This window comes from Haliotis cracherodii, unplaced genomic scaffold (assembly GCF_022045235.1).
Source record: "Haliotis cracherodii isolate W230 unplaced genomic scaffold, xgHalCrac1.p SCAF_15, whole genome shotgun sequence".
In the NCBI taxonomy this organism is placed as follows: domain Eukaryota; kingdom Metazoa; phylum Mollusca; class Gastropoda; order Lepetellida; family Haliotidae; genus Haliotis; species Haliotis cracherodii.
Genome location: NW_027266270.1, coordinates 15,827,290 through 15,849,034, shown reverse-complemented (window position 1 = coordinate 15,849,034; position 21,745 = coordinate 15,827,290). Strand labels below are relative to the sequence as shown.

General features: G+C 39.0%; 1 protein-coding gene across 1 annotated transcript; it reads left to right on the top strand.

The window, feature by feature from the left end:
• The first annotated feature begins 20,583 nt into the window (after positions 1–20,583).
• On the top strand, positions 20,584–21,081 carry LOC139461550 (uncharacterized protein DDB_G0288805-like). The gene has a single exon (XM_071243031.1). It carries the CDS (start codon positions 20,584–20,586, stop codon positions 21,079–21,081), a length of 498 nt encoding a protein of 165 aa, XP_071099132.1.
• Positions 21,082–21,745: the final 664 nt, after the last annotated feature.

Below are 21,745 nucleotides of genomic sequence, written 5' to 3'. Positions count from 1 at the left end.
CACATATCCCTTGATTTCGAATTCCATTCGAATATACAATATTATGGGCATAATGAAATTGTGTCAGTCAAAATTATTTTTTAAATTTTACTTGCGAAATTCAGTTGAAGACCTCTTAGTCTTAGGTGGTTTCAGGTTTGTGCAACAAGTAACTGCTGTTAGTATTCCATATGAATATTCACAGTGATATACCTATTTTTCAAATTGTGTAAACATTATTTGTTAAGTCCGGTGATGAATAGAACTGGTGTTGGACAATGGTAATTTTACACTGTGTATGTACTTGATGTCTAGTTTTATGTTGTTGCAGAACATGAATGGTTTTTTTCTTGGTTATGCAGGAGTGAATTTCTGCTGTACAGCAACCAAAAGTCGAAGCAGCATCCAGCACACAGCAACTTCAAGTCAGAAGTGGCCAAAATGCAAGACAAATACACTGAATTGTGTAGGCGATCACCAATGACATGTCCTACATTAAGAAAGATTCTTACTAATATATGAAGTGTAATGTTATTCTGAGGGAAGAAATAAAAGTGTTACACCTTGTCAGCAATATAATTGTTATGACACTGCAGACTGTGATTGATAGCAGGATTAATTGTGATGAACGGTAGGGTTTTTTAAATTAATATTTCTGGTTGTGAGGCTCAATTGAACCAAGTAAAGAAAATTGCCACAAGTCCAAAACATTAATACATTCACCTTATCACTCTATCAACACTGATGAACACAAATTTAGTGCAACCATATTGACTTGATGCAGAGATAGAAACAGTTGCACCTATTTTTCATATATTTGTGTATTTCAAACAAATGAGGTAACTGACATTTCACATTTTTCGCTATCCATTTGGACCAATCTGTTTTAAGATCTGGTCAAGAAATGTCAATGTTTATTGGCTATTGTTCTATGAATCAGTGTAATTTGCATGCTGGACCCTAAAACAGCGATGCAAAAACAAGACATGTTGATATTTCAACAAAGAATTCATTTCACAAAGCAACAACTGCCATGCCATTGGTTAAGTTAAATTTTCATCGGTAAGCATCTGTTGTATTTTTTTGGAAACTCTTGACCCATTAACATTCCATGTGCATTGTTATGATATTATATTCAATATCAATTCAGTATCATGGCTGATACCAGAAATATTAAAAAACCTTTTTTTGTATGGCATTATCCCAGACAAAAAACAATAAATAAGCTTCAGATCTATTCAGTAATTTTATTAAGGTCACAAGTATTAAACATTCATGGCAAATATTCCCAAATGCCAAACCTGAACAAATAAATGTGTCAGCATGCACTGTTACTGGTGTCAGTATCTAGATTCACACTGGACTGGAGAGTCCCAAGATGACAAGTAGGTCCAGTTCCAGCAAGTGTCCAGTGTATATGGTGTATTCTGATGGTCACAGACATCATTTACAGAACCAGTACTTCAGATAGAACTTAAATATGTTTACACCTGTATACACAACAAGAGTTGTTCTTTCATAGGCAATGCAATGCTTGACCACAAAATATTCCAAAAAATATATTACAGTCCGAGATGCTCTTGAGGTGCAGTTATGTTTGGCATCAAGGTAATTCTGGTGATCCATATGCATCTACTCATGGGTCAGATGAGGAAATCTTTCTCTCCTCAAACATGGAAATATGGCTAACTGCAAAAGATAAATAACACTTATGAGATCATATAATATATACTTCTAAAATACCAGTCATTTCTTACAATGCCCACATCAAGATATACTTAATAAATTAAGCATGTACATTGTACCTTCAACTGAATATGATAAACAAATGCTAAATGGGGTTGTAATGATCAAGTGTATTCACATCATACAGAATACATTTAAGTGAGGTCACTTTTCAGGGATCTTAAAAACAAACACTGCAAGGATTTAATCATCATTATTTACAAATTAGATTATTTTTTGTGTGTGTGAATAAAACCTGATTTTTCAGGGCACATAACACTATCATCGTGATATTGGCACATATCCTTATTTATTTACACAGGCACCCCCATAAGTCTCACAATTTGCATTGCCAACATGCACATGATAGGCCTTCTTTAAATATGACTATAGTTTGTGTCATCTCCCCTGGACCTACAAATATAATTCTGTGACGTTCCCTATCAGAGCCGAGCATTGATTATTGGAAAAGGTTAAGGATAGATGTAATGGAAATTTGCCATAACATTGTATGGTGCATAAACCGAGAGCATATTGAAATACCTTCAGAACGAATGTTTCTGCTCATTTTACAACGCCATCACCATTGTACGTGTGATGATGAACCATGAACCGACCAGTATTGCCTTATCAACACTGACAATTATACCAACTTAACAGAAGTGTGCAAAAAACTTACCTCAATATTTATGAATGGGTAGCGGCCAGTTTCACATCGACCATAGGACGTCTTGACAACACTGCAACTGCTTTGACAAGCCAACACTTGGTATTCATGTTCCCCATCTCGAGTGTTTTAATGCATGTGACAATGTCATGTTTTTCTAAGTTACACCTGCGTGTTCCAAATATGATTCGCCGGGCCCTGTCCGACGTGACACTGCTGTCGCCATTGCCGCGAGACGTTGTTTGTCACCGGAAGTACTAAATAACGCTATGTCTCGCGTAGTCCCGTGACCTACTTACACCCCCTATTCGGCTTGTCCCGGAATAACACGAGTTGGTAACGAATGCAGCAAAACTAGGTGCAGTTCTGAACCAAGTGAGAGCGGTGCAGCGACAGTCCAGAACAAGCAGTGGGAAAATCCATGCGCACGTCAGGACACGTTAAGACGGAGAAACATGGATCTATCTATACTACTAGACTCGTTCTCGTTAGATACCATTTTTACGAAACGAGTGAATCCGGTTGCAAAATCTGGTTGCGCATGAATATTGATATATGTCCAAATATGGCCATTGTTGACATTTCTATGCATACGCATTACCAACATGCGCCTGCAGTTGTGTTTGCAAACATAACAGCACCGACGCTTAAGATCCTTTTGGAAGAGTTTTCTTCAACTTATGGTAATTCAAGCGCCATGTTGTTAGTACGCAGGACACACATAAAATGTTTTGAAAAGTCACATTAGCGCCGCGCTTTGAATATCGGACCAACAGTCGGTCACTCGCACTGCCGGGGTCCCGTCTGTGCACTCAAAATTGTTCGGTTTCCTTGATCTATCAGCTGAATTTATATCGTGTCCGTACCATTTTGGAAGAGGGAAATCACAGTGTTAGCCAAAGACATTCATGTTAACTTACCACCCAAAACCGGAGACGTGAATATCAACAAAATCAAGTCTGCTTGCATGTCAGTGACAGTTTCGAACGAAGGGCAAGGTCACCACCGGAATAAGAAAAGACAACCGTGATCTACTCACAGCGTTTTACGCTGGAGATAGGGAATGTTATTGTTCACATTTGGCACATTGTAGGCCACATAGTCAGAATCAGGCACACTTCTACAAATCTTTCAAATGATTTAATGATTTGTATCGGGAATGTTCACTTTGACTGATCTGGTCGTGCACTCGTGAACAAACAACTCCCGAAACAGTGCCACAAAATACGCTTCGAAGGGAACACTGATGGCACAACCGGATCATCCCAAGTAAATCTAGGTTTCTGACCAGATATAGTTTAAACTGACTTAATTTCACCACGCTTATCATTTTACGTTAGATGAAATTGAAAGTTGCGAAAGTGGTCGAGTGCGTCACGCTCCTGGGCACGCTCGATCTATCGATCGATAGGCTAGTCTTACATTCTAAATGGATATAGCTCGATTATATAATGTCTGTAGAATCTCTATGCATAACGTATATAGAATGCAAAGCGAATTTGATGTGTGTGACTATCTTGTTTGGTTTAATAAAGTGTTAAAATCTCTCGCTCTCAAGAGATTGTTTCAGTTCTGTCTTGTAGTTGCAAAAAGAATTACGCCTCGCGATGTTTTATGAATGAAAAAAGTAGTCCCGTCGTGACAGAGGTCACGGTTATCAAATCACGAATAAAACAAGGTCAACCTTGTACGACACACGTGTGACGTACGGATTTAGTATCTTACCACCTGGATCTTCACCACATGGGTAATAAACCTATCTATCTATCTATCTATCTATCTATCTATCTATCTATCTATCTATCTATCAAATCCGTGACCTTGATCTTGACCTTAAATTTCACCAGCACCGGAAGGAGGCCGTTACACATGATGTCATTGTGATTGTAAAGGATGGTGCAATCATAAAATTGCAATGATTGATACTGTCACCTTCAAAGACGTTTTTAACGAAAAATGGCAATAATGACGCTGTACATTTTAGTTTGCAAACATATTAATTCGCCTTTTAGTCTCGAGGGTAAACAATATTTGTTATCATATTTTGATATACCATCCGTAAACAATCTTGAACGCGACGTTAATCTGAATTTCATCTCATCTGAATAGAAGTTGCTGCAGATTGACCCTAATTTCAGAAAGTCTGTTGTTATGCACACCCTTTTAGATGCTGATGATTTTCTACAATGCGGGCCTACTTTCCTTTACACATCCCGTGATGGGATTCGAACCACGAACCTTCTGATCCGAGGTCGGACGCCTTGTCCACATGACCAACTGGATAACCCCGTCAACAAGCTGACAAGGTAAGGATGTCATCAGCTGGATGACTCCACGCACTGCTACACTTTCATGTAGGGTGCAATGTAGGCCAACAATCCACTTTCCATTTGGCAAGCAGAGTTAATTTCTTTTCAACAATCGATGATGCATAGACTTAATAGACAAATTAAGTAACGAACCCTCCTGGGAGCGACACTGAAGGCAGGAAATGACAGTCTGCATCAATCTAAAGATGAACTCACGACATTAGGTACCGTCTAAAAGACTACATCCATAGTTTTTTTTTAATCGAGACTCGTCGGAACAAGTGAGCCAGCTAATTGTATTGAGAATTACTGTAATTCTGAGACGGAAAAGCAAGGATTAAAAATGGGGAAAAGAAACTGCTGCTGTTGCGATTGAAGTGTGTGACAAAAAGTTTGAAGCGCCATCCCCATATTGCTATCCCTCGATGGATGCATGCAACGCACACAGCCCATTATGTTGTCTGTGGATAGCAACAGGGAAGCCTTAAGCTAACACCATCATGCTATGACTGAAAGACTGTTAAAAGTGGCGTTAAAACCCAATTCTTAGTCACTGGACTATTAGGATGGGATAGTTATTTGTCTAGGTACAGGAAATTGAAAGCGCCAACGCTACAGCATAATCGAATTCTCGAATATCTGCAGACACAGATTCCATAGGATGTAAAATGCAAAATAGTAGTGGAAATGATATGAATGGATTACTGATTAGGTGTTTATGGAAAGGCAAAGCATGTCTTGCTCTTCCGGTAGCACCCGACAAAACATATAAAGAGCCAGTAAGTAAGGAGGTTTGAAAATGAAGTTAAAGATAACTTTTGTTTTCTTTGTTTGTTGTTTAACGCTATATTCAAGCTATATGACGGCGATCTGTAAATAATCGAGTCTGGAACGGACAATCTTGCGATTGACATTATGAACATCGATCCATGCAATTGGGATACGATGACATGCATCAACAAAGTCAGCGAGCCTAACCACCCGATCCCATTAGTCGCCTCTTACGACAAGCATTGTCGCCTTTTACGGCAAGCATGCTGAAGATCTATTCTACTCCGAATCTTCACGGGTGTTAAGGTAACTGTTCTGGTTGGCCCTTTCAGTCAAACTGGTGGCAGGTGTGACAAAATACAAACGAGTCTTAGTGCTATTGTCAAAGTGTTGCTCAGAATCAGCAAGGAATGCAGTTGTAGATTTTGAATCATTTGATTTGTTTGAATTCAAAGTACGTATAACTTCAAACTAGTTTCTTCGCGGTTGGATTAAGTCTCCCTCAACAAAGTCTAAATAAAACATTATGAGTCGTTCGATTTAAAAGTTAATTAAAACTACGCTCAGTGTACAGGAAGGTTTGAAACTGAATAAAAAGGAATCACGTGTCATGGCATACGGTTAGACTAATATTGCTCGTTGACATTTCAGTATTTTATATCTAACCCCAAGCAAAACGTTCTCTTTAGATGAAAATCTTAACTATTAAACCTTTCAGCTGCTTTGATATTATACTTTACCCAAAATATCTTTCAGATTCAGTAAATTTAATGTCACAACCCCAACATACCTTCAGTGTAAGAGGATGACTTCCAATAGTTAAGTACTCGTCAATGTCAAGTAACTTCTTCCTCTCAGACAACGATGCTAAGAGATATAATTTGCGTAGACTTTGTCGAGGTCGATGGAGTGTAAGGTCAGAAGCAACTGTGTTCATTGGTCTTAGTTTGATTATTTTCCTAATTATATTCGACATTACGAAAGCTGCTTCACACGTTGTGTGATCAGATCGGGAAGCTGGCACTAATAGCTTGGCTACCGCTTCCCCTCCTACACTTGTATCAGCAGTCTATGGTTAAACATGTAGTGTTTGGATACACACTGAGACAAAATCGCCTGCCTGTGTGTGTGGGGGGAGACAGCACATGTTAGCGGGGCCACTGCTGTGAAGTCCTGCTGTTGACATTTCCATGATACACAGAGCATCGTCTGTAGCATTTCTGGTTTACATTTATAATGTAGATTGGAACAATCGGCATTACACAAACTATTTTAACCTTTCAGACAGGTAAGATAAATCAAACATAATTCACGTGCTGTACGATGACAGGGTTAAAATTAATTGGTGAATTTAAATACCAATTAGACAATTCTCCAAGGTTGTCCTCTTATACAGCTAAAGTTTTCTTACGAAGGACAAAATACACTTTCTGTTTTTAGATCTTAGCATGTTGGAAATTTTTGTGGTATAAAAGCGTAAATCAAATTAGTATTTTTTATGGAGGAAATATACTTTATTTTTCAAAATGCCCAGAAGGTTTTCCCACGCGGACCATATAACAACCAGACACGTCAACCTCCATTTTATAAATAAACAAATCCCGACAGTGTATATGTAACTTTTCCCTCTCTACATGTTAAGTGAAATGGTGTACTTACCATTTATACGGTTGAGAGAGTGCTGTGTTTTCCCAGTGCAATGCCCCTGCTCTCCCATACGGAAGCATACACTGTTGAGGATATGCGCCCATCCCACATACAAGGATGGTCACGAACTGATCGCTGTGTAAGTTGGTATAATTAACCACTAGGGAAAAGAGTGACTACAAAATCTTTGCACCCCTTAGTGAGGTGAAAAGTGCTGAGTTAACAAAACTGTGAGACACAGACATTTATTTGAGATTTTGATTTTCTGGAAAGAGTTACATATACTTTCCACACACGCTTAACCCGCTTATGTTTATTCTATCAATGATTTATGCTTCTGTTTCTTGATATAAATATACCTGAACGATATTAATCAATGTTAAGAAGAACAAGATTGACTGGGCCGTCGCTAATGTCCAAATAAAGAGTGCGATAACAAAGCTAATAGAATGTGTTGTCCAGTGAAACCAACTCAGATGGTGAAAGGTAAATCGATGTAGAACGTGTAATTAAACCACCTCACTCCCACTGGTCTGACTATGTCAAGATAATGAATCTTTAGAGTGTCACTGGACATATATATGTCAGTGGATTCCTCCAGTGAAACAGCAACACCGCCGCGAAGATGAGGGAAGGGAAAGGGAAATTGACACAGAATGTACATGTATTAAATATTAACTGAATCTCAACAATGTTTGCATTTTCTGATCATGGGGATTACGGGTTAGAATAGGTCTCCAGCAAACCTATGCTTGTTGTAAGAGGTAACACATTGGATTATAACCAGGTAGCAGGAGGGACGTGGGGACCAAGGCCATACGAATGAAGTACAGTTAACTACGGTTATAACGAACTCAAAGGGACCACTAATTTTAGTTCGTTATAACCGTAGTTCGTTATAAGCATATAGACAGTATAACTACAGCAAATAGTCCGGACAAAAAAGTAAGTTCGTTATATCCGTCAGTTCGTTATAAGCGTGTTCGTTATAAACGTAGTTTACTGCAGCAGGAATAACGGTTAGCAACTTAACTTCGTGACGTCAAATCCAAGACTCTGCTCATGTAAATTGGGCCTGCGACACTTTCAATGCTTAAAATGTCAGGAACTGCTGAAATACTATTTTTTAACATGCAGCGCCTCAGACCAAACTATGATTCCACTATTATCACTACCAACATGCTTTAATTTCTCACTGGAAGCAGAAGAAGCAATTACAGATACCGCATATGCAGTTAAATTTCAATAGCTGGAACTTCAAAAACACTGCATCAATGCACTCCGTGTTAAAATGAACATAAATGTGTTCTCTGTGATGGCAAAATAAAATAGTATGATATTGTAGATTGATGTGAGATCAAGAAGAAAACAGGTTTGTTTTGGAGAGGGTGGTTGTGTTCTTGAACCTCATCTTGGCAACCTTGGCTTCAACAGTGGCAGTGAATGTTACTTTCTTGTTCTGGTATTCTTGAAAACTCTGTTGATAATGGCTGCATGTGAAGTATTTGATTTTATTACCCACGTGGTGAAGATACAGGTGGTAAGATACTAAATCCGTACGTCACACGTGTGTCGTACAAGGTTGACCTTGTTTTATTCTTTTTGATTGGATAACCGTGACCTCTGTCACACCGGGACTACTTTTTTCATTCATAAAAAATCGCGAGACGTCATTCATTTTGCGATTACAAGGCAGAACTGAAGAAATTCATGAGAACGAGAGATATTTACAAACACTTTATTAAACCAAACAAGATAGTCACACGCATCAAATTCGGTTTGCATTCTATATACGTTATGCATTCAGCTCCTACAGACATATAATCGAGCTAGATCTATAAATCGATTTACAAAGTACGACTGCCGATCGAGCGCGTCCCTTGAGCGTGACACAGCCGACCATTTTCGCAACTTTCAATTTGATTTAACGTAAACGGATAAGCGTGGTGAAATGAAGTCTGTTTAAACTATCTGGACAGATATCTTAACTTACTTGGGATGATCCGGTTGTGCCATCGGTGTCCCCTTTGAAGCGTATTTTATGGCGCTGTTTCGGGAGGTGTTGTTCATGAATTTACGAACACGACAGCACGACCAGATCACTTAAAGTTCACAGTTCCGATACAAATCATTCGAAAACTCCGTGGAAGTGTGCTTGACTTCTGATTTTGTGGCCCCAAACATCCCAAATGTGAACAGTAACATTCCCTATCTCTAGCGTAAAACGCTGTGAGTGGATCGCGGTTGTCTTTTCTTATTCCGGTGGCGACCTTGCCCTTCGATCGTTCGAAGTTGTCACTGACATGCAAGCAGATTTGAGTTTGTTGATTTTCACGTCTTCAGTATAGAGTGGTACAGTTAACATGAATGTCTTTGGCGAACAGTCTGATTTCCCTCCTCCAAAATGGTACGGACATGATATAAATTCAGCTGATAGATCAAGGAAACCGAACCATTTTGATTGCACAGACGGGACCCCGGCAGTGTGATGCGTGTGACTGTTGGTCCGACATTCAAAGCGCGGCGCTAATGTGACATTTCAAATTTTCTTATTGGTGTCCTGCGTACTAACAACATGGCGCTTGAATTACCGTAAGTTGAAGACTTTCTTCCAAAAGGATCTTGAGCGTCGGTGCTGGTTTGTTTGCAAACAGAACAGCAGGCGCATGTTGTTAATGCGTATGCATAAACATGTCAACAATGCCCATATTTGGTCATATATCAATATTCAACCGCAACCAGATTTTGCAACCGGTTTCAGTTTGGTCTGTCAACGAACGAAAGTTGTTATGTATTTACACTTAAATATATATTTAACGTGGGTAATAAATAAAATACCACACTCATTCTCGTTAGATACCATTTTTACGAAACTCGTGAACTTTCTATGGTATCTGACCTCGCTTTCGCTCGGTCAGATACCATAGAAAGTCCACTCGTGTCGTAAAAATGGTATCTAACGAGAATGAGTGTAGTATTCTCTATTCAACGACCAGGTATTAGGGACAAAATATCATTATGACCATTAAGTGGATTTTGTTCACTTAAATTATGTTTGGACACACATACATATTTGAATATTGCTTGTTTCTCACATGCCATTTGAAATGCGTTCCTGTTAGGCCGTGACCAGTAACACTTTAGGCATGTTACTTCTCAGGTATATCTTTTTTTTATGGTTCCAGCTGTAAACTCTGCTATATGCGTTCTAACCTGAATCTGAAACTGAAGTTGTCATGAAAGTCACTGTTTCCAGTGTTTATTCATCCTGTAATATGTTACCACTGAAAACGCAGAGTAACTACTGCTGTTGCCCAAATTTGAGGCATCAGTGATAAACTTGATGTCCGATGCGCTTCCCTATTTCGACTTGTACCGACCTTAGTTTCATGTTTTTAACACAAATTACCCAACAGTTCAAACATCCTACTGAATTTCATATATTTATGACACTCTTATTTATGACTCCCGTGTTCTTATAGCTGAGCAATTAAATTGCCTTTGCATGTGTTTGAGATTGATTCCACCGGTAGGGCAGGATACGCTTACTAATAAATTGATTCATAAACACACGCTCATGATATATTCCGAATCGTACAATCGACTCTGTTTTGGGTAGAGATATCTGATGAATATGGAATGTGTTGTGTCGCTTTTATTCAATTATTATTTTGTACTTTAACAAGGCACTCAATATTCAAGCAATATAAGAGAGTCCAGTGAACCAGTGGTTGATACTTACTTAACCTAGACATCGAGCCTGGACACCTTTGCCAGACACCTTGTACAGCAAGAAGAGTGTGCTGTTGACCAATTCTAACTAGGAATCATTGATGTCTAGTATTACATAAGTCATTAAAGTCCAGCATTGGGTCACTGATGTCGAGTATTTGTAATGATTATTATTTTACAAACGAAGAAAACATGGTATCATCATGGTTACTTTTGCGAGGGAACTTTCTTAAATTATTCCCTTTCCAAATTTGGGTGGACGTGACATTAATGCAGCACACATGGAAAATGTGAATTCGTGAATATCATTTAAAACTCTCAAGTGTTTCGTCAATGTTAATATTCATAGAAAGGCCCTTTTGGGTTTCCTGGCAGTTAGATACAATCACCTCGTTTGGGTGAACTTGACATTAACGTGCCTGTTATAAACGATTAATCTATCAAATCCCTTTTTGAAAATAGACACAGAAGTATTATGTCACGATTAATATATTTGGCGCCATCTCCTATTTTATCCCTGCCAGTCCTGTTATGATACCAACATCGTGGTGGTTCCACTTCACTGTGAGCAATAGACTAACTAATCAATGACCAATGACACCTCTAACATCCAGTTTCATTACATTGTGAGTCTGGTCTTAGTGAGATAGTTTAATCACATTTTCTACATAGACTTCTTACCCTTCACCATCTGAATACCTTTCACTGGATAAAGACTTGGTTAAAGTAGTCCATGGCAAGCTATCAGTGGCGGCAGAGGTTTGAAATATTGTTTATTTTATCGTGGTGTGCTTGAAACACAATACCTTTTTTGGTCACTACACCTTTATTACACGTGTATAAACGGAGACCAGGTGGTGCGTGTATGTCTGTGACATTAGAATGCATGTTACAGTCAACGAAGGCATACTATTTAAATCGTCTTTTATCATCAGTCAGTTCTAAGAGCTGCAGAACTTGCTTTAAAGAAACAAAGCACAATTGATTGTAGTTTCTCCATTTTCTTTAGACATAATAGGGAACGGTTTTATGGTTAGTCAAGACCACACACACGCTCCTCTGGCCGAAACGTTTTCCTGTGAGAGCAGATATAAGCCAAGGCTCTGTGATGTATTTACTTGCATGCTTGGTCGTGACAGCTCGCAGACAGTTGTGAAGCTTTTGTTCCTCACAATCCCAGGTCTCTACTTACGGAACAGGAGATACTTATGGTGGTATACACGTCAATTTGTCCACTTTAAGCACTTTATAATGAGACTTGGTACATAGTTACGTTCGTTGTGACACAATAATGTAATAAAGAACACAGTGTGTCTGACATACAAGTCACGCTCTGCACATGGTCAAAAGACATTGCACAATATTATTGCTGTACTTGACTCTCAACCAAAGTCTACCTTGTCCACGTGACATTCAGTAACCAGCGCCCTCTGAAGGTCATTATCTCGGCGCTGTCCTCTTTTGTAAACTTTCCTTCGTCCTATCTGAACCGTCTACTGCACCTGTCATAGATGTCCACTTGAAACGAAAGCAGGAGGCATTAAAGAGTGGTCTAGACACTAAGGTAACTCCTCAAAGGTCTTCACAAAGCATTTTACTCTACACTTGAATTGCAAGGTTTTAGAGATTTGCAGACTGTTACTTCCTGTTACGATGGAACAGCTAAAAGAGGAAACACTTCTTGTTTTGAGTGTATTTTTCCTTCATTGGAATTCCGTGATTGATGTAAGGATACAACCTTGCAGAACTGGCGACCTGAACCTCACCAATTGAACTCTGCAATCTTTCTACATTTTATATTTCCCTTTATATTGTTATCATTACCTGTGTGAAATGTTTAAATAGTTTGAAATTATCTCCTATCTCTATATGTAATGTATATCTGCAATGATACATGGAAACACAGGGAAGTACTGTACACTATGAAAGTGATAATTATTAGTTATATCCGGATTCTGTATTTCGACCCAAGATGCGCTTTTTCTTCGCAGTCAAGCAAATGGAACGGGTAACTGTCAACACGAATACTATGTTTAGCCATATTCTGTAAGCAGAAAGTGAAAACGGTAGTGCAGTGCCTTTTATGCTCGCTGGTCGAATAGTCGATATTTTGAACCTCAATAGCAGTAGAAGTTGCTCACTACTTCATTATAAGATGTATATTGGTGACTAGGCTTTACTCAACTAAATGTTCAAGAAAATATACCAACATTGGGTTCAACAGCTTTTAACCATGTTGAAAGTCATCCTCGGATCTTCAAGAATTATGCCAATAATGGGTTCCATATTGGAATTGAAATGCGTGTCTTGGGCATGACGAGCTACCACAACTCTCTTGCTGAAGGAGTGAGTGAGTGAGTATGGTTTTACGCCGCTTTTAGCAATATTCCAGCAATATCACGGCGGGGGACAGCAGAAATGGGCTTCACACATTGTACCCACGTCGGGAATCGAACCCGGGTCTTCGGCGTGACGAGCTAACGCTTTAACCACTAGGCTACCCGACCGCCCTCTTGCTGAAGGACTTCCAGATATGTGCATTAACACTGGATCCGGGACTCGTGGACGAAACCTTTCAGTGATTCTGTAACACATGTCCTCACGCATACATGCTTACAAATGTGACAGCATGCACCATAAACTGGTCAATTAATTACGATTAAGGGATTTGTAAACTGTCTTCATGATGTGACATGTTTAGCAAAGTTTAGTCACTATGTTAAATGGCACGATGATCCAATTACAATATAATACTGTGAATACTAAGATAAATATACTTGTATATAGACAATAAATATACTTGTATATAGACAGTTACGTAGAAATATATACTCACACGCAAAAGAAACACAAGTGGTTTTAAGCAAATAGGTAACAAACACGGAACCATAAATTGATACGAGTTTTAGCATGTAGTGAAGCCTGATGCATATTTGAAGCCCCGAGTAAAAACGCAACATAAAAAACGAATCGCCAAAATGCACCATTTCAATGAATATGTGTGTATCATGCACCCATTTCTCGCGATATCGAAAATGCACGAACTGTCACGAACTGTAGTGGATATAAAACTGTGGCCGATTCTTGGACCTACCACTCCTTGGTCAACAATGCCACGCCTTACTCAAATTCAGAGAAACCAGGCTATCGGACGTTTGGACTGTGAGTGTCTGTCCAAGATGTTGCCCGTCATTTCAACGTTAACATAACCACAATTTACCGTCTCCTGCATCGATACAATGCTACACAGACCACAGATGACCTTCCTCGGAGCGGTCGTCCTAGGGTCACCACACATCGACAAATCAGCAGATTACCCGTCAACACCAGCGAGATCCGTTCCTAACTGCAAGTGAAAGTGCTCGACAGACCATAGGAACACATAATCGACAAATTAGCCGGGACACTGTGATCCGACCTCTCCGTTCCAACAACCTCAGATGTCGCCGACCAGCACGTCGTCCTGTTCTCCAACCTCGGCATCGACAGGCACGACTTCAGTGGGCACAGGATAATCGCAATTGGCGTCATCGTGAGTGAAGGCGTGTCATCTTCTCTGATGAAAGTCGCTTTTGTGTCTCCCATGCAGACGGAAGAGTCAGAATTTGGCGGCGTCGATGTGATCGTTTCGCTGACAGAAACGTTGTGGAAAGGGATCCATGGGGTGCACCTAGCGTCATGATATGGGCAAGGATTTGACTTAATGCGAGACTTGGGCCCATGTGTTTCCTGAATGTTGGTCAAGGTCGGGGACACGGCGTCACTGCTCAGCGGTATATCGACCAAGTTATCAGAACCCACGCTGTTCCATTTTTTGCACAACATCAACAACACATTTTCCAGCAGGACAACGCTCGTCCCCATGTTGCCAGAGCTAACATGTCCTTTCTGCAACAACACAACATCCGTGTTCAACCGTGGCCAGCCCTCAGCCCTGATCTAAACCGCATGGAACACTTGTGGGATGAGGTTAAAAGGCGTCTGCACAATGTGTCCCTACAACTGCCGATAAACTACGCACAGATGCTCTGCATATGTGCAGGAGGATCCTTAGGGCCTTCACAAATCGTCTGATCCACTCAATGTACAGGAGATGTGTAGCAGTGATCAATGCTAATGGTGGTCACACCAGGTATTGACTGACATTTTCGGTATTGACCCGAAACTGTGTAAGCCCTTAACATTTGAAAAAACAATTATGTAATCTGCTTTTTAATCCATTAAACTGTCTTCAGTCAAATTTTTGTCAATCTTGCCCTACTTCTTGTCTTTACTGTTGAAAATAAATAACAAGTATACTGCATACTCGATTTGCGTTTCTTTTGCGTGTGAGTATATAAACAAATGCAGATGCATGGACAGATGCATGGACAAGTTTTGAAAATCATTATTAATAAATAGTTGCTGAAAAAAACACTGAACACTTGTTTTTCTTCATTAGATAGTTTTGTCAGAAAAGGAAGAAACTCGACATATCAGTCTTAAAAAAACATAAGTTCGCAAAGTACGAATCTCATCTTGAAATGAATAAATAAGGACTTGAGTTGGCATTCTAAGTGTATTTCGTCACACTGAGGACGAGTGGTGTATTATTTTGAAAATAGCACATGGCGATAGAAGTTTCAAAAGATTGTTGATGGCATCTCCATTTGGTTAACAGTGTATTATACATCTGAATTGTTTATGTTAACTATTTGCACGTTATTTCCAAATACGTAGCAAGTCTGAGCTATATTAAACAGCCCTGTTATGAAAATTGAATGCCAGTAGCCAAAACGAAGATTGTTCTTATAAAAGACGAGCAGTCCAAATGGCTCTTTTTTTAATTGAACCCTTGAAATTTTGAACGAAACCTCCCTTGAAAGAAAGCAGCACAAAGGCTGAAAGATTTAGAGATTCAAATATAGCCACAACAAAGGAACTGTGCTCCAGGGGTAAAATAAATGTGCACATTACCATGAAAGATATTGAACCTACTAATAAATCTTTTGATGTTATACCCTTGGATGAATAATGTTCCAAAGAGCAACAAGGTGTCGTTTGTTGAAATGTATGATAATATCTTGATCTCAAACATCTAGATAAATAGCTTGAAATGAAGAACAAAGTGAATATTGGTCTTCATGAGCGGAAATAGTCTTTTGGGAAATTGAAGTTGTTCCTCGTATCATTAATGTGCAGATGCGCCTTGCCAACATCAAGGTAGAAAACTGAGGGCCTGAACCAATAATTCAACTTTACCGCTCAGATGACCATTTGAGCTATGTAATCCATCTTAAGTCTGCGATGTCGGTGTCCCGTTGCCATCATGTGATACATCTTTATGGTAATATGGCTCATATCACAAAGTGATCAATAACTTTACGGATTAAGATAGAGGAGTGTTCTCAATAAAAAAACAAACAAACTTGTTCAGTCTTTGTGTGTCATTGTAGACTGGGTAAGACACAATTGTGTGGATGACTACTTCTGTATTTACACTCCCGTGACTTTTTGTTGCAGATACTGGCGGTGTAAATAAAAAAACTTGTCATGCATAACATTTCTGTTTGTAATTACAAAATATGATGTTCACTTATAGATTTAATGACAAGAATGCTGCAGGGACAAACTTTATACATATTATACCCTTTTCCCAGCATGAAGTCGATTCTTTAAACGGGAGAATTCTCGAGCGTAATGTAAAATTAAAATCAATGTTACCCTAAAACCTCTGCTCATTGCGTTGCTATACAATTTCTTCTCAATTATATATTTCATGTGATCCATTAACAGAACGACTATTGCAGATCGTTGAGTTTTATGAAAACAGATGGCTCTCTAACCTGATTTTATAGGCAGTTTGAGAATTGAGTATTTGTATGACACTATGGCACTGTGGCAAGAACACCAAGTACATATTTTCCGTTATGGGATGGGCGTCTCATAAATAAGTATATTTCTTTGAGTGTTGGGAATACATAACATTTACAACTCATCATTTTGTTACCAATGCCCCGTGTCATGTAGGTGCTGTGACAATAAGTGGTGGTTCAAATCCATATGGAACCTATTGAGTAATAGGTTGATGGATTTCAACTCCCAGAGGACATTCGTTCTTAGTAGGGAAACTTTTTGCCGATCTGGTTCATGACATGCACTCAATAACCAGACATATTTCATTTTCATTTCAAAACCTACAGTTTGATCACATTTAGTTATTTACAAAACAAATTAAACTTCTTTTCATTTGTTTTACATATATATAATTGCTGTACCACTTCCCACAGCTACACGTTATCTACTATAAACTAGTGCCACTCCGTGTTGTTTTTCATGTTTAGAAGCTAAACTTTATTTGTGTTGTAGCTAGATACACGCATGCTACCTTGTTTTGAAATGCTTGACCATATAGTGTAATAGTGTTCGATATTTGCACTTGTGCACGATTATTGAAGTTTAATGGTCAGTTTAAGAAAAGTGTTAAAGTATGTCTGTATTACGGACAACAACCACACCATCCACAGAACAGGGGAGGTGAGGTGAAATTGGGTCGCGTCCAAGATTATTGCACTTATATAGCGACGTGCATGCACGTGTATGTGTGTGTGTGTGGCTGCTTGTACTAGTCCGGACTGATGCCGATTTATAGTGCTAGCTCACTGAGATACCATGCCGCAGTTTAACATGAATACCCCACTCAGACACAGTATACTGATTCCGAGCCGACCAGTCCTTGTTTTAGCCCCTTAATGCCGAGCGCCAGACAGGGTAACAACAAGTGCAATCTTTTAACGTCTTTTTGTATGACGCGGCCCGGGATCGAACCCCGGACCTTCCGCTCTCCGGGCGGACGCTCTACCACAAGACCACGGAGGCGGTCCCACAGAACAGAACGACACAGAAGTGTTTACTTTAGGTTGTAAGATGGTGTGACTCGGCACATACATGTAACATACCTACAGTATCGTTATCTTCTTTGGATTCTGTTTCTACAATACCTTTGAATGTCTAAGTCGGTGCTTACCTTCACACTACGCCAATTTGCAAGTTGTCCCGCCGACACAAAGCTTCTCGAGTTTATGTAACATATATCAAACAAAACTTTAATCCAGTTGAGTGTGCGAGTAGTCTTCGCAAGAGATAAAACCGGCTTCCAGTTACAAATGAAAATCCATTAAGGAACTGAAATCAAATCCGTTTTGCCCATTTAAACCTTTCATAGAAATAAAGTCGAGTCCCGTTACTACTATTTGAGTTTTGTTATTATGGATAACAAAGGGTGTGCTACCACGTGTCTCTGGCGACATGATGACGTTCAAGGTTAGATCGTTCGTTCAGAAGGATGAACATGAGATATGACACACATATAATTTCCAACTTGATAAATTGAGTTTATCCACGTGGATGGTGGTCTCCTAAGTGTAACAGGTATATCTGATGATGACTGAAGACGTCTCTGTAGCGTCAGACATTGTGTCTATTGGTTGTTATCGTCTTATCAATGAGTGCAAGAAAATTACCTCTTCTTTTAACAAACAGGACTAACGTTAAAGCAGGATGATTTACTGCATAAACACCAAACATTATCGACTGACTTGACATTTTTAATTTTTCATGGTTTTATGTCACTGAATGTATTGCACCGAATTCAAATAAACATTATAGTGACAGTTGCCGTGGGATGTTTCTCTTTTTTTATTTTGACTGCACTTGATCATGATGTGATTTGCATGACAATGTGTTCGGAATTCTTTGATCCCATGACAAAATTCATTAATGAATATATTTGTCCATGACACTGTAAAGGCAAATATAGGAACAGACGTTTTTTTTCTGTGGACATTAGATGTGTGAGATTGTGAGTCAGTGAGTTATTGAGCGATCAAAGGGAGAGAGCGTAGAGGGGAGGTGAGAGAATGAGCGACGACATTTTATTTATTGTTTCAACTATTTCGCAGCGTTTGAGGGGCTTATCGCTATTGGGAAACCAAGATTACAGGTATATTGCAAGCAAACGAATAACTCTAATCCGGATGATCACAAAGGTAGCTGACCCATGTACAAGTAAGAGGCATAACTCTGCAAAGTTAATACGACGCCTTATGTAACATGTTGTTTGATGATATATAGTGATGGGCCATTCCCAATATACATTATAGAAACAAATAATTCATCAACGTTTCTTAATCTTTCTTACAAATCGCATGGTAGCTTTGTGTCATGATCTCCAAGGACACAAATATTGTGTCTAGTAATTTGAAAATGCGTTTTACGGTATGATTTAGACAGTGAGTTCGGAGTGACATGTTCCCCAAAATGCCAAAAGGTCAGCCTGGAGACTAACTAAGTCTGACTATAGATGGGGCAATATCACGAAGAAGCAACTTTCAATATACACAAAAATTAAGTTATCTTGATTACGCGTCCCTGTTATATTAGATCCATCCGTCAATATCTGAATATATGTGTAAACTTGTGGCTTGTATTAAGAAAAAGTGTGATATTTAGTAGCAGTTTCAGATATGCACATGGGAAATGTTGGTAAAAGGACATTTCCTTGAAATTAGACCCGTCATTGGTGAAGCATCCTCTGTTTCACTGACCGGACCTTATTGGTTCCCTTGATATTTTAGCATAATCTGGACATGCTGTGAACAAGAAAATTTACGTTAAGAGTATTCTACTAAACTTTCGGGAAAAAGAAAGTGTACACTTAAAAATGGATTTGACTAAAAAGTTACAACTATTACTGGGCTGAAAGTCTAGTATTTATGAACCGACTCAAACTGATCAAGACAATATCTGCCACATTCTGTTCATTATATCACAATTGAATAACCATTTCTTGTTTGTTCATTTTCAGGCACCATCAAACATAGGATCTTTCTTTTGCCCGGCTGTTTACGAAAATGAGCTGGATTTAATAGTACGTTTCTATGGCGAGTGAGTAGCCTATGGGTTAACGCATTGGGGCTTCGCTCAGAGGCCTCCAGAATTTGAGGACAATATGTGAAGTTCATTCTTGGTTTTCCTTGCCATGAGTAAAGAATCACAAACTCTGACAAATTACGCCGCGTGCATGGAAGTTAGTTTTACTGCTGGGTTAGGTTTCATACTTTCTGAAATGAAGGATCATAATCGAGATGAATAGGAGATTGGAAACTGCAACTATCCCTTCTGTCAGCTAAGTGGTGAATAGGTCACCATCTCTCGCCGGTGTTGCAGCATATCCATCTGTACATTGCCATTTGTATGTGCACAAAGTCCCGTGGCCTTTGCGAACTGAAATAATAATGATGATAATGGCAGTATATCCATCAATACCAGGCAACGCTTTACTTTGGCAGCCAGCTATAATGTGTTATAATCTCATGAAGGTTTATGTCTCAGTCTACGCTGGCTTGCCACGGGGAATAAGGAAATTTACAGAGGAAGCAAAAACAGAACGCAGCAATTTGTGTTATTTTGTCGCGTCAGAAAACCCACAAAATAACTCTGAAGACATTAGTTCCAAACACGCATTCACCAAGACTTCCCCATGGACAACGTAAGTGTATTTTTCCGACCATCGTGTGATTGAACTAATGCTATGAATTACCACATCCACCATCAGTGATGTAACCATATGTATAATAACTGTGCCGCCTCGTCCATATTAATTTTGTAATCAGCATTAATTGCCACATCCACCGTATGTGTGACCAACAACAATATAAAGGAACGATATAGATAAGTGTTGTTACTAAGACGGACAGCAATAAAGAGAATTGTATGGCCAACAACAATATAGAGGAATGTATGGCCAACAACAATATAGAGGAATGTATGGCCAACAACAATATAGAGGAATGTATGACCAACAACAATATAGAGGAATGTATGACCAACAACAATATAGAGGAATGTATGACCAACAACAATATAGAGGAATGTATGACCAACAACAATATAGAGGAATGTATGACCAACGACAATATAGAGGAATGTATGACCAACAACAATATAGAGGAATGTATGACCAACAACAATATAGAGGAATGTATGACCAACAACAATACAGAGGAATGTATGACCAACGACACTATAGATGAATGTATGACCAACGACAATATAGAGGAATGTATAACCAACGAAAATACAGAGGAATGTATGACCACCAACAATATAGAGGAATGTTTGACCAACAAAAATACAGAAGAATGTGTGATGAACAAAAATATAGAAGAGTGTATGACTAACAAGTTTCATCCTGCTGCAGTACCGTGGTAAGAAAGTGTTGTCATCAGAGATTTGACCTTATCAAGTTACGAGAAGAACGTACTTGGAGGCTGAACAATAGCAAAAAATCCCTTAAGCTTAACTCAAAATGTCTCCTAAAAAACTAAACTATGTCACATGTATAATGTGATCCTGATGAGGCGGATAATTAATGTTTTATGATTTAATGTATGTCTGTTTTCAAAGGATACCATAATATTCTAGCATCATCAACTTAATGGACAAAACCATTAATCCGGTTTACTTCTCATTAGGTTATCCGTGTAATTTGTCACATTACGGTGCCCGACCTCAACCTGTACACAGCCGAGTAGGGTAACAGAAAGCCAAAAGAGGACAATTTTGCACAATCGCAACAACACAATATCCACCGACTGAGATTTGTATAGTATTCCCAGACAACAATTTTCTTGCTTTACCCGGGTAATGAGTGTGAAAAACATTTCCAATTGGAATGTGGGTATGTAAAGCATGTCTATTGTGGTTATCTTCTCTTCATTCGGTATGTAAAAGCATGCCCATAGTGATAATTGATTTCGCATGATACATTGACAATAGGTTTGTCATTGACATGTAACATTGATGTTCATATATATATTTGTAACTGCTGGGCTTGTGATGTATGCTGAGTGGTTCTTGCACGGGCGTTTCTCAG